General features: G+C 53.9%; 1 protein-coding gene across 1 annotated transcript in view; it reads left to right on the forward strand.

Annotated features, from left to right (window-relative positions):
- SEMA7A (semaphorin 7A (John Milton Hagen blood group)) overlaps window positions 1-13,026 on the forward strand; it is a 54,652-nt gene that overhangs the window by 32,558 nt on the left and 9,068 nt on the right. The window contains exons 3-10 of the mRNA XM_054042001.1: window positions 190-231; window positions 956-1,051; window positions 1,789-1,870; window positions 6,260-6,370; window positions 7,928-8,067; window positions 8,659-8,840; window positions 10,841-10,949; window positions 12,372-12,570. Coding sequence (XP_053897976.1) covers window positions 190-231; window positions 956-1,051; window positions 1,789-1,870; window positions 6,260-6,370; window positions 7,928-8,067; window positions 8,659-8,840; window positions 10,841-10,949; window positions 12,372-12,570 — 961 coding nt within the window. The remainder of the gene's footprint in view (window positions 1-189; window positions 232-955; window positions 1,052-1,788; window positions 1,871-6,259; window positions 6,371-7,927; window positions 8,068-8,658; window positions 8,841-10,840; window positions 10,950-12,371; window positions 12,571-13,026) is intronic.

A 13,026-nucleotide genomic window follows, 5' to 3' on the forward strand; every position in this document is an offset into this window, starting at 1 on the left:
CACATGGGAACCATTGGGAAAGTGCCGACTATCAGTGTTGACCCAGCCAGGCAGCCACCCCATCTTCCTGGCCAGCTGAGTCCGTGGGTGGCACACAGGTTCACCGAACTTTGCTTGCATTTGTCATTCACTTCCAGACAGTTGTTTAGCAAGGGGAGGAACTAACCCATGCTTATTCCTTTTCTCTAGGAGGACTTCCCGGAACAGGATTCAGGAGCCTGCCAAAAACCAGTAAGTCTGGAGATCTCACCAGGTGGATTTAGCTCTCTGAGAAATATCAGAAGTTTTCCAGATAGCCCAGAGGAGCCCTTATAACTCTCACCTCCGCTCTGTTAGCGCACCTTTTCCATTCAGCGGTAGGACTCTTAAGCCACCCAGCGTAGAAGGAACTTTGATGGACACTTAGAGTAGGGGGACCAGGTAGCAAGTGAGAAAAATCAGGATGGGGAGTGGGGTAATAGGTGACTATATAAGAAAAAGCCCCAAATATTGGGACATCTGGTCACCCTAACTTAGAGGGGTGGAGGATGTAGGCTTAAGTCAGGGGGAACAAGGGTCAGAAGAACTGAGGGTCAGGGTGGGAAATTTTGGCGTGACGGGGGTGAACAGGAGACATGAAGTCACCAAATTCCATTAATATGGGGATTGTATAATTAGGAGATTGAGTCAGTTCTGTGCTATGGGGTGGGGGTGGCTGAGAGTCCCACACTGGAGCTCTGGAGGGTGTTCCAATCCTGCTGTCCCCTTCCTGAGTAAAATTCTCTGGCCTGTGTTGTATCAGGAGGACAGCCGATGATCACAATGGGGAATGGTTCCTCCTGGCTTTAATACCCAGAAAAATCCTGGTATCCCCTCCGGCTTAGCGGTGTTATCAAGGCTCCTAAGGTTGGGCCTGGAGCAGCTGGGATTCACTAAACCATCCACCATGGCTCATGCACCCCTTTTTCTTTTCCAGGAGGAGAAGAAGAACTACCTGACTTTCATTGGCAAGTACCACGACATGCTGTTGATATGTGGGACAAATGCCTGCAAGCCCACCTGCTGGAACTTGGTAAGCCAGGGAGTTTGATGCCAGGGAGTTTGTTGCTCAGCCTGCAGGTGAGCAGGTCTAGAACCTGGTCACCTGAAGCTTAGTCCAGTGTCTTCTCCATTGGACCTGGGGTTCTGTCCCCACTCACCTGCCCTATGACCAGAGTAAATTGCTCTGCCTGTCTGTACCTCAGTTTCCCCATCTGTCAAATGCAGATGATGATCTCGCTCCCCTTCCTTTGCAAAGTGCTTTGAAGCCTATGTGGGGAAAGCCTATATGGAAGCTGAGTTTAATAGTCCATGACAGAACTCACTCTCTGCTCCCACCTGGGAAATCCGGTCTGTGGCAGAGGACAGGCAGGATCGCACATCTCTAGTGAGTAACAGTAAAGGGGAATTTAGGAAAACACCAGCCAAGTCAATGCGCTTGTCTGTAAATGTTCCTTCAAGTTAGCTTTTGATGCCAGAGTTATTCTTGGAGCACGTGACCTGACCCCCCTCGCCCCCCAGCCTTAACTCACAGGAAACACCTTTCCTGAGCTTCCTGGTGCACCAACCCAGTCTAGCTCTGCATGAGACGGCCTACAGCCAGAGCACATGCCAGGTCCAGATGCGGGGGGGCGGGGGGTAGGTAATCTCTTGTCCCAGAGGGGACTTGGAGCAGATGTTGATTGCTTTACTCTGCTGGGAGAATACAACAAGGTGCCAGAACCCCTCCTACCAACAATGACTCTTAATTGTTCCCTCTGCCCTCCCCAGGCCGATCGGAATAAAACTGAAGTGGCTGCGCAGGGCTTGGCCCCTTTTGTGCCTAACCAGAACTCCCTGGTCCTTGTTGATGGTAAGTCCAAATGCTTGTGTCTGTTCTTCGGCCCATAGAACCGCAGGGCTAGGTCCCCAGCTGGTGTAATACTGAAGTCAGTAGAGCCATGCTGATTTCCACCAGTTGGGTGGCTGGCCCAGGGTCTTTAGCTTTGCCTGTTTATGTGATCGTATTCCTGGGGGAGGGGCTTTGGGGGAACGGTGCCGTCTCCATGCCGTGCCAGCGCTGGTCTGTAAATTGGCCTGGTGCTGGTCAGAGGACAGGCCTTAGATCTCCGTGCTGGGGAGAAGTTCAAGGTGGAATGAGCATGAAGTGGGCATTGCCCTCTGACCAAGAACAGGGTGAAGTCGTGGGCCCCCAGTGCAGGGTCAGTCCCATTAAGTCTAGCGTCAGAGCAGCTGAAGAAGCCCAGCAGCGAGGGAGATGGGATCCCCTCAGGAGAGGGTGAGCCACCTCAGGGCTGGGCTAGAGCTTATCTCTGGAGCAGTGTGAGGAGGGAGCCTGGGACTGTCCTGCCAGGGTTGGCCAGAGTCCATGGTGACGGGCAATAACCCTGCAAACCCTCCCCTGTCACTCGTGCCCAAGCTGCTGGGCAGTCTGGCATTGCCAACGCCTCATCCACTTGCCCAAAGAAGGGAGGCCGGTGGGTTCTCTTGCCGTCGCAGGGGACCTGGCCCCATCCTCCTCACCCAGGCAGGCATACAAAGGCTCAGCCCTTGTGATCGGCTTCCAGGCACCAGTTTTCATTCCGTCTCATTTGGGGCCCTTGGTTTTCTCCCATCCCCACATCTACCTCTCAGCACTGAGCATAGGCGGCAGGTTTGTATAATTTTTGGTGGTGCCCAAAATGGTGGTGCTGCCCCCACCCCCACCCCCCGCTCCCACCCTGTAAGCTGCTATATATATTTTATTAAAGAGTGTAAACGTGGACTGGAAGCCGTAAAGCCGTAAGCATTTAAGTGCAATGTTTCTCTTTATTGCACAATATCACTATGAGAAAAATCCATTGTTGATTATTAGTGGTCCTACAAATCAAGAATTTGTTGCTGGGATAAAATGAAGCTACAACGCAGCGGCGCCACGAGATTACAAGGGTCAATTAAAAGTGGAAAGTCAGAAGCAGCACTTGCCTGCCTCAATATACAGTATTCTATTTTGTTGCACCTGTTGTGATGAAGTGGGAATGTTCTTAATGTTTTCTCTGAATACTGTGTGGGTGCCTCAGTTTCCCCTGCAAGGTGCCAACTGAAGGTGTTGGGGACAAAGAGAGCAGGTGGCCTCCTTGTCCGGAAGAGACACAAAGGCCAGAGGTGGGAGTGTCAGTTTGGAGCTGGCTGGGGAAATGGGGAGAGGCCCAGAACTTGGGTCTGGGCTCCCCACCCCTCCAAGATGGACCTGACTGAGGGGTCCTGTTTTCTGTACCTACAAGCTCTGTTTTAGACTATGTTCCTGTCGTCTAATAAACCTTCTGGTTTCCTGGCTGGCTGAGAGTCATGTCTGACTGCAGAGTTGGGGTGCAGGGACCTCTGGCTGCCCCAGGACTCTGCCTGGACAGACTCGCTGCAGGAAGCTTATGCTGAATGCTCCGAGGTCAGACCCAGGAAGGTGTAAGCTTCTTGTCCTGGAGACAGTATGCTAAGGGAGAGGAGGCTCCCCCAGAGTCCTGACTGGCTTTGAAGGAGTGGTTCCAGAGCATCCCAGCATCCCCTTCCACACCGCACAGGCACTAACACTCCCTCCTCTGGCCTTTGTCTCTTTTCCAGGCATTAGGAGGCCATCTGATCTTCGTTCTCCAACACCTTCAGTTGGCACCTTGCAGGAGAGCGGCCCAGGCCATTAGTTGTCCAGAGACAGGGTTTCGGCCATTCTCTGTGCAGACCCCATCACACTGGCTCTCTAAGGCTCTACAACAATCACACCCCCTTATCCTACCATCTAGATCCTTAAGAAATGCATAGGGGAAACTGAGGCACCCACACAGTATTCAGAGAAAACATTAAGAACATTCCCACTTCGTAATATCTGTATACGACTAGTTATATACTTTAAAGGGTGTAAAATAATCAAGTATTGTGCTAAACACAATGATACTCCAAACTGACCACCAACTTTAAGTTGTGTGTTTTTTCCCCTCAGGTGAGGGCTCTGGGGTGGGGCTGGGGATGAGGGGTTCACAGTGCAGGAGGGTGCTCAGGGTTGGGGTGCTGGGGGTGCAGGCTCTGGGGTGGGGCAGGGCTGGGGATGAGGAACTTGGGGTGCAGACAGGCTGCCCCAGGGCTAGAGCCAGAGAGGACTCACCCCCCCACTGGCAGCAGCAAGCTCCAGGGGAGGGACCCCTCCTCGTCCCCTGCAGCACACTCACTCTGCACCACGGTCACTGCACATGCTCCTAGGGCCTCTCTCAGGTCCAGAAAGCCCACTCACCTCCCCTATGGTGGGTACCGGGGCAGGGGGGGTTGCCATCACTTGTGGCCTCCCCTGCTGCTGCCCCTCACCATAGCCTCACTGGGGATGGGGCTGCCCCTTGCCCAACGTGGGGCAGGACTGGGGACTACAGGGTGGTGGCTGTGGGGGGGGGGGGGTAGGGTGTCACAAAATTCACCCAAGCCCCAGCTGCTCAGGTCTAAGAAGCCCCCTCCCCGGTGGCGTAGCCGGGTTCTAACATCAGGGGGAGTGAACACACAAAAAAAGGCGCCACCCGACATATCAAATTACTAATCAGGTAGTAGGGTTTACAATGTTATAACAAGAGATTTTGCTATTACCATTATCCAGTCAACTTGCACACTACTATTTTGAATTGGTGATAATTCACAGAGAGAGAAAGAAGAAAACTGAATTTAGAGAATAATTATTAACCAGATTCCTGATTATTCACTAGCCACTTTGCTCCAGTCCATAGCACAAAGCACCATAAACCCAGTAGAATCTGTCCAAGAGACTATTCCCCTCAAATTGGCATCTGCTACACTTCCCCCCCCCCCATTCCCAGTCACCACTATTCAGGAGATAGCTAAGTGAAAAGGTGGCATGGCTGAAGCATTTAGCAGGCAACTGAAAACTAGTATAGAGTCTGTACAGACCCTGAGAACACTGCTTAATTCTGAGCCCTGGGGCTGCAGCTAGTCAGCAGTGAGACTGAGGAGACATAACTGGCACCTTAAAGCACATTTACCCCTCTTTCCTTCACAAGCTGCACTGAGCACAGTTTCACAGCCCAGGGTGCAGCGGTGGGGTGGGGTGGGGGTAAGTACAGAGGGGGGCAATAACCCAAAGTCGCTCCTTTGCCTCCTGGTCATGCCGCTCCCTCAGCCCCCTCCGCTGAAGAGAGACCACAAGGAAAAAACATCCCGCCCCCCCCCCCCCCCTTTCCTTCCTTCTCCACCGGCACCGGCTGGACTTCAGAGCCCCCTTCCCTGCCGCTGTGCAGGAGTTCTGCGCTGCCACCCCTTCCCCTCCCCAGCAGAGCCCACCCTGTCTTAGGGAGCCATCTCCTCCTCCTCATCCCCAGGGAGCCCGGCAACCAGCCGATGCTGCCTGCAGCCCCAGAGCCAGCGAGCTGGGCTGGGGATGCGGGGGGCGGTGCGGAGCCCAGAGCCAGCCAGCGGCCACACGCAATACCCGGCTCCAGTCTCCGAGTCCAGAGCTCAGTGCTGGCTGCCTGGAAAGTGGAAAGGCGCCACTTTTGGAAAATGTGCACAGAGGGGAGCAGCCGCTCCCCCCAGCTATGCTAGTGGGCGGGGGGGGGAGGGGTGGCGGCAGCAGAGGCCGATGCCCGCTCCAGGCATGTCCAGGGGAGAAACCCAGCTCCAGATATTGGTGGAGCACAGCCCCCAGCCTTGAATATTCCTGGTGCTCGGGAACCATGAGCCCATATAACCTGCCGCCCCTCGCACTGAGCCCTATGCCCAGGGGAGAAGGCAGTGGAGTGGGGAGCTCATCCCCATGCCCCATCCAAGGCTGCTGTGAATGCCGTTCTCCCCTGAAACCTTCCCCTCCTCTTCTGCCCCTGGGAAACCAGAGCTGCTTCCATGGCTTTGTTGAATTGTTTCTTTCCTTTGCTAAGGGGCAACGCTGCTGATTCTGGCCCCCAGGGGACAAGTGTCTGTATCCAAAGCCAGCCCCCCTCCCCACCGCAACTGACAGGGCTTGGCCCAGCGCAGAAGCCATGGTGTGAGTGGGCCTTGGAGAATGAGCTCTTTGCTGATGTAGGCTGAGCTGGCACTACCATGACCCAGGCCAGGCCTGCTCATTGGATCTGAGGGGAATCCGCCCTCCAGGGTTATCAACCCGGCTCCTTTCACCAGTGCTAGATCCCTTGAGGGGAAAAATACTCCCCAGGCGAGTATTGGCAGAACTTTGCAGTATTTGCAGAGTCGGCTGCAAACAATCTTTCCCATCTTGCAGGCGAAGCCATCTATTCCACCATCAGCTTGCACCAGCACAATGGGAAGATACCCCGCTTCCGCCAGGTCCGAGGGACTGGGGAGCTCTACACCAGCGACACAGTGATGCAGAGTGAGTATGGCAGAGAGCCCCTGGGCCTGGGGGTGCCTGCCAGGCTAAGCCCAGCAGGAGGATGATCTTGGGATGTAAGGGTGTCTCCACCTTGTTCTCTTTCCGCAAGCCGTCCTGCATTCTCTGCCCCCTACTGTAGTCCTACCTGCTGCTCTGGGATTGCACTTGCACAGGGTCAGGAAGTGGCTTGGGACAAGTCTTCAAGCGCAGCAGCAGCATGCCAGGGGGTGGGACTGTGGCAGGCAAGGCGGTCTCCTTAGGTAGCCGTGGGGAGGCTGCCGTACGTAGAGCAGAGGAAATCAAAGCATTTCCTGGCCTGCTCTTTTCAGCACTGAACAATAAGGTGTCCTTAGAGTGATAAACAACTTCCACCTGTTATTTGGCCCCAGCCATTGCTAGCAAACAGGGAAACAGCAGCTCCCAGGACCCCTGCTCTAGCTGCACTGGGGAAGTTATCCCTGTAATGATGGGGACTAAAATGCTGTGGGCAGTGGCTGCAGAGGAACCGTTCCTCTAGCCTGAGGTTCGGGGGGGGGAGGTTGGGGAAAACAGAAGTAGCTGTGTAAAAAGAACTGAAAAAACGGACGCAGCATCCTGTATCTGAAGCCGGAAGGAAATGCAGCTGTTTAATTGGCCTGCCAGCTGCAATCACTGCCTGTCCCATGGCAACAGAGCAGAGAGCGTCAGTCGCCCATCTGGCCATAAATGGGTACCTGGTGGAGCCCAAAGGCTGCTGTTCCTATAGCTCCAGCCAGGGGCCTGGTAATGAACCCAAATCTGGAAAGCATCCTCTTCCCCCCACCCCCACCCCTGCTGGTGGATTGGCAAAGGGAAGTCAGGGGTTTCCACCTGGCGAGGGGATTTTATCCCCCTCACAGATGAGGGCCAAAAATGGCAACAAGTCAAGTGCAAACACAGAGCCAGCAGAAGCAAACAAAGCAGATGCTCCCAGGGCATCATGTAATCAGGTTCTTCCGTGCTGGGGGACACGAAGTAATGAGCCTCAGCGCTCCCCTCCAGCTGACTTCATGGAGCCTGGGAGGTGTATTAATAGGGCTCTCGCATCATTACCAGGCTTCCGGACTTCCCCAGTTAAACACAAACAACTGCAAAGCCCGCTGGGCCTCCTTTCCATGCCGTGGCATTTCCCTCACGCACTCAGTTGTCTCCATGGAACGGGTTTCCTTCCATGCTAACCAGCCTAGGGACTCGACTGAGCTGGACTCCAAAGCCTTGATATTTCAAGGAAGCTGCAAAAGGCAAGATCCAGAGCCTTAAACCAGGGTGTTGGAACGGGGTAAGCCCCTGATGAGTGTGTCGGGGTGGTCTCTCTTTGTGTCTGATCTATAGAGGATCTGAGTTGGTTTCAGTTCCTGGCTTTGTAGCATGGCTCTTCAGCTCTAGCTGCAGAAGTAGAAGTTCACTTGTTTAAGTCCTAGAGGTCCCTGGTTCAATCCCTGGCAATGGGTTGTCACAGATGCCCTTGTATTAGGAGAGATTCTTAGGACATGTCTGCTTGTCTGTCCCATTCTCACAGCTCTTCCTCCTCCATTCCAGATCCAACATTTGTAAAAGCCACTGTCATCAAGCAAGATGAGCGCCATGATGACAAGATCTACTATTTCTTTCGAGAAGACAACCCGGACAAGAGTCCCGAGGCCCCGTTAAAAGTCTCCAGAGTGGCCCAGCTGTGCAAGGTACAGAGCAGGCAGGGTGGCACAGGCAGGATGGGTTAGAGAGAGTGAGGGAGCCAATGGCATTGCCTCCATGAGTTCCCCTGCTCCTGGGAGCTGGTGCGGCCACGTGGTGAGGAGGTTGCTGTGGGCATTTCAAAGCAGTGCTGGAGGTGAAGAGAGAACCTGGCTGCCATAAGTCATATTTTGCTTGTAACCATCCCCTGATTTCTGACCTGCCTAGAAGTGAAGTGCTGGAAGGGAGCAAGCTGAAAGGATGGTCTGGTGGTCCAAGGTGCAAACCAGGGCTCAGGACATGGTTCTGCCACAGACTTCCTGCATGACCTTGAAAGTCCCTCAGTCTCTCAGTACCTTTGTTTTCTCCCTCTGCACAATGGGGATACCAGCTCTGCCCTACCCCATGGGGGTATTGTGAGGATAAACACGTTAAAGATAGTGAAGTGCTCACATGCTGTGGTGATGGGGGGGGGGGGGGCATGTAAGTATGATAGATAGATAATGGAGAGCCATTCAAGGGGCTGGGCGTGTACCAGAGATTCCCTTCTGCATCTCCCTCCTCTGGGATGGGCTCTGAGGCTCTGCTGTGTCCCCCAGGGAGACAAAGGGGGCACCAGCTCCCTCTCTGCTTCCAAGTGGACCACCTTCCTGAAGGCCACGCTGGTCTGCGTCGACCCGGCCACCAAGAGCAACTTCGACTTGCTGCAGGATGTCTTCATTGTCCCGTCAGACAAGAACTGGAGGGAAACCAGAGTGTATGGACTCTTCTCCAACTGCTGGTGAGTATCTCGGCCCACGCAGGTCACCGCCTTAGAGCTGAGGGGAGGGGTGTTCAAAGGCACCTCAGGAGCTGGTTGCTAGATAGCTGGTCCACTCACCCCAGCTCCCTCCTAGCTGAGAGGGAACGGCATGAGACAGAAAGCACATGCTCCTCTGCTCCTATTTGCCACCCGTGGCTTTATTCCTCACACCATCAGAGAAGGCAGCTTGTGGGCCCAACCCTGGGAGGTGCTGAGCACCTTCATCCCCATCAAGGCCCCAATCCCTTGCAGGATTGGGGCCCTGTGATGGGGTGTACCAGGCATTCACTGCCCCGTGTTGGGGTCGCCAACACCTTGGTGCACTCTGCCTTCAGAAGGTGTCCTGCTGGGAGGGAAGAGCAGCGAGTTCGGACAACTAGGGGCTGCCTAGAGAGGCCTCCCATGATCAGCTGCAGGCAGAACCAGTGAGAGTTGGTCCACTGGTGCCTAGAAGGGATGGGAGCAGGCAAAGGCCAGCAAGCCAGATAAAAAGGGCTTGCTCCCCCTACTAGGGCCAGTTCTGGGTGAAGGCAGGACGGTTTCCATGTCTTAACCTAACCCAAGTAACTTGGCCCACTCTGGGTCCTAACCTTGATAGTCTTTCCCTTCGCTCCCTGTAGTATTTATGTTATGGGCTATTTTGTTTTTCTGTAATCCTGGGGTGAGCCCTCTCAGCGGGATGCCTAGCCCTTGGGTGTCTGCTTCTCCTTTCCATCCTGTCCGTTTCTCTTGCTTTCTCCCAGTGTGAGTCAAGACTTTCAGGGGCACATCTTCCCAGGGATGCACAGATGGTGAGGCCAAGTGTCAGCTCTGTGACAAACTATTAACTCCAGGGTTAACATGCTCCTGCATGGCGCTTCCTCCAGCAATCCCTGCTCAAGGAATCTTGCTTTGCACTCTCCCCTTGCTGTTTTTCATTGTGGTGCTTAATGCTGCTGATTTGAGACACCACTGAGATGCGCAGGACATTGGAGGGGGGGAGAGAGAAAGAGAAAAGTATTATGGGAGTGGCTAAAGGCTCTTCTCAGAGATCAGGGTCCCATTGGGCTAGGTGCTGAGCAAACACTTCTTGAAAAGCTGGTTTCTCTGTGAGATCCGGGAGAGAGACCCTGGCGATGCTCGCGTTTGCATGTCCTGAAATTGGCAGCACTCTCCCCATTTTTATGAGCATGCAAGGCAATTAAAGCCTTTATTTTCCCTGCCTGCTGGTCCGTCAGGAGAAGGCTGTTGTATTGACAGCAGTGTCATTGGATGCTGAGGTAGTGGCATGCTGAGAAGATGCCAGTGGTATGGCATTTGCTGCCACATCACAATGTGATCCTATTGTGTAATGGGGCCGGCTGCCACCCAAGTGCCCCTTCAGGCTTCACTCTGCAGTTCTACCCCTGCAGGAGCCCTGACCTTCCTCTTCCTCCTCAAAGCAGACTCACTTGCTTTGCTGCCGACTTCCCATGTGATCTTGAGCAAGTTACTTAATTTCTCTGTGCCTCAGTTTCCCATCTGTACAATGGGGATAACAACACTGCCCTTCCTCCCAGGGGGGTTGTGAGGAATCCATTAAAGACTGAGAGGTTCCAGGAACAGGGCCATAAAAGTACCTAAGATAGACATTCTTCCCTTGGGGAAGAGAGAGACTTCAGCATCTCTGTACTAAGCACAGCCCTGGTGCCCCTGCTGTTAATTTCAGTGGGAATTTTGCCTGAATCACGGTTTCAGGTTTAGGATGTCCTGGCTAATATATCCTGGCCCATATGGTTACTAGTCCACTGTCACATGGCTTTGACCTGCTGCTTCATCCCTCCATTCTCATTGGCTGAGATGTATTTGGGATATAGTTAGAAGTGTCCCTATCCATGGTTATGTAATAAACCTTCCCCCCCCACACACACCCCCCAGCTTGGGAGAAACCATGGCTAAGAATTTGAGCAGTAGCAGAATGGCAGCCAGGCCCTCATCCTAGTTTGTTCCGTTGCTTGTAGGGGGTACTCTGCCGTTTGCGTCTACACCATCAGTGACATTGACACGGTGTTCCGGACATCGAAACTCAAAGGCTACACTAAGGATATGCCCCACATCCGTCCTGGGCAGGTGAGTGACAGCGGGCATTCTGGGTGGGTGGTCTGATGCTTAAAGCACCGGGAGGTGGAAGATCTGACTTGTATTCCCAACTCTTCCTTGGGCAAGTCCCCTCATCTCTCTGTGCTGCTTCTGCTTCTCCCCCTGTAAAATGGGGGAAACTGATTAGTTCTAGTCGCATAGTGCCTGGGGGGCCAGTGCGGGCCCAGGAGCCCATGATGCTAGGTGCTGTACCAGGGGTGCCAGAACAAGGAGGGCTAGGGGGCCATGCCCCCGCCCCCACTTTTAAAAGTAGGAGGGCTATGCTCTCACACTTCTGACGTAAGGGCGAGCAACAGGAGGAGGAGGGGGCAGAGAGGAGTGAGTGGGAGGCGAGACCTCGGGGGGGGGGGGGAGGGTAAATGGGCAGTGAAGGGGCAGGGCCTCAGGGGGGTGCTTGGGAGGCCCCCCCCACACACACACACTTTTAGGGCACTTCCTCCAAGATGGTCCCTGCCCCAATGAGCTTACAATCTAATTCCTGGCCAGGTGATAGTGGCACATTTCAGTCCTTAATGTATATAAAGGGGGGTAGCTCAGTGGTTTGAGCATTGGCCTGCTAAACCCAGGGTTGTGAGTTCAATCCTTGAGGGGGCCATTTAGGGAACTGGGGTAAAAATCTGTCTAGGGATTGGTCCTGCTTTGAGCAGGGGGTTGGACTAGATGACCTCCTGAGGTCCCTTCCAACCCTGATATTCTATCATTCTATGATATAACAGGGCTGGATAAGACTATGACCACTGCATGAGAAGATGGGAGTGATTGGCTCTCTGGTGCCTCAGGCTGTTAGCGTGTCCCCATGGGGGTCGGGGGACACTGGGTGTGTGTGACTGACATCTCTGGAGCATTCGGGATTGCAGCCGCTGCAAAAACCACATTCCCTCTCCCCAGTTAGCTAATGCCTCCCTGGTGGGAACCAGGGACGGCCTCTGAAATATAGGCTGCTTGTGCCTCTTGGAGACAAACTTTCCAGCCCAGGGGGTGGGTGGCATGGTAGTTTAAGCCCCTTCTGCACACTCCTGGGTCTGGGCTGTGCCAGGGGCCGAAGTTTAGGCAGCCCACCCTGAGCGGGCTGCAGTGCTGCCTAGAATTGCATTAGAGCTTTGTGCTATGGCCCTGCTTCCTCCAGAGCCTGCTCCCCAGGCATGCCCCTGGCACCAGGCATCAAGGGTGGCCTGTGGCTGCTTTACGCCACAGCTGTGCTGTGGGAATTCTCCCCAGAGGCTTTTCTGCTGAATAGAGAGCACAGGTGCCTGAGCACATCCCTGGTAACCAGCTTCCTCGTCTCGGGGCTCCTTTGGGGAATTAGCAGGGGAGATGGCTCACCCTTGTCTTGGTCTCCCTGTGGATCTGGATAGCCCTGATAATGTGGTGATGGTTTTTCTCTTGGCTCAGTGCCCTTGGGGCAGAAATCATACCCCTCCTGAGACTTTCAAAATAGCTGACCTCCACCCGGAGGTGGAGGAAAAAGTGCAGCCCGTTGCTCCAAGGAATAGCCCCCTATTCCACAACAAGAATCACTACCAGAAAATCGGGGTGCATCGCATCCAGGCGAGAGATGGACACACCTACAACGTCCTCTATTTGGTGACAGGTACTGACCATTTTTCTCCACCTTTTACCCTCCGGACCCAGGCAGGGCAGCCCCTTCCGGAGCACTGGACTGGAACTAATCCATGGCCATCTAGGGACTCTGAATTTGTCCCTGTACTACACCCTATGGCCACTGGGAAATTTCCAGTGACTGCAGAAATAGAACGCATAACAGTCTGCTCCTAAAGCATTAAAGGAGAATCTCCATGAGCTGTTAGCAATATAGGGCATATGCCACACAGGTAAACCGTTCCAATTCCATCCTGTAGCTGGAATCGGTATGGGTGTACACACATACACATCCCTACCTCTAGCCAGTTCTTTACAGCACACCCTGATATAGAAGACCCTGTGCTGGAAGCATCTGTATTTTATAGTTTGTGACTAAGTGCAATGCCCTGGTTTTACTTGTTGAAACAGGGCCCTTTACTAAATAGCAATCACATGCCCCATGCTC

This window comes from Malaclemys terrapin, chromosome 10, assembly GCF_027887155.1.
Source record: "Malaclemys terrapin pileata isolate rMalTer1 chromosome 10, rMalTer1.hap1, whole genome shotgun sequence".
Taxonomy (NCBI): Eukaryota; Metazoa; Chordata; order Testudines; family Emydidae; genus Malaclemys; species Malaclemys terrapin.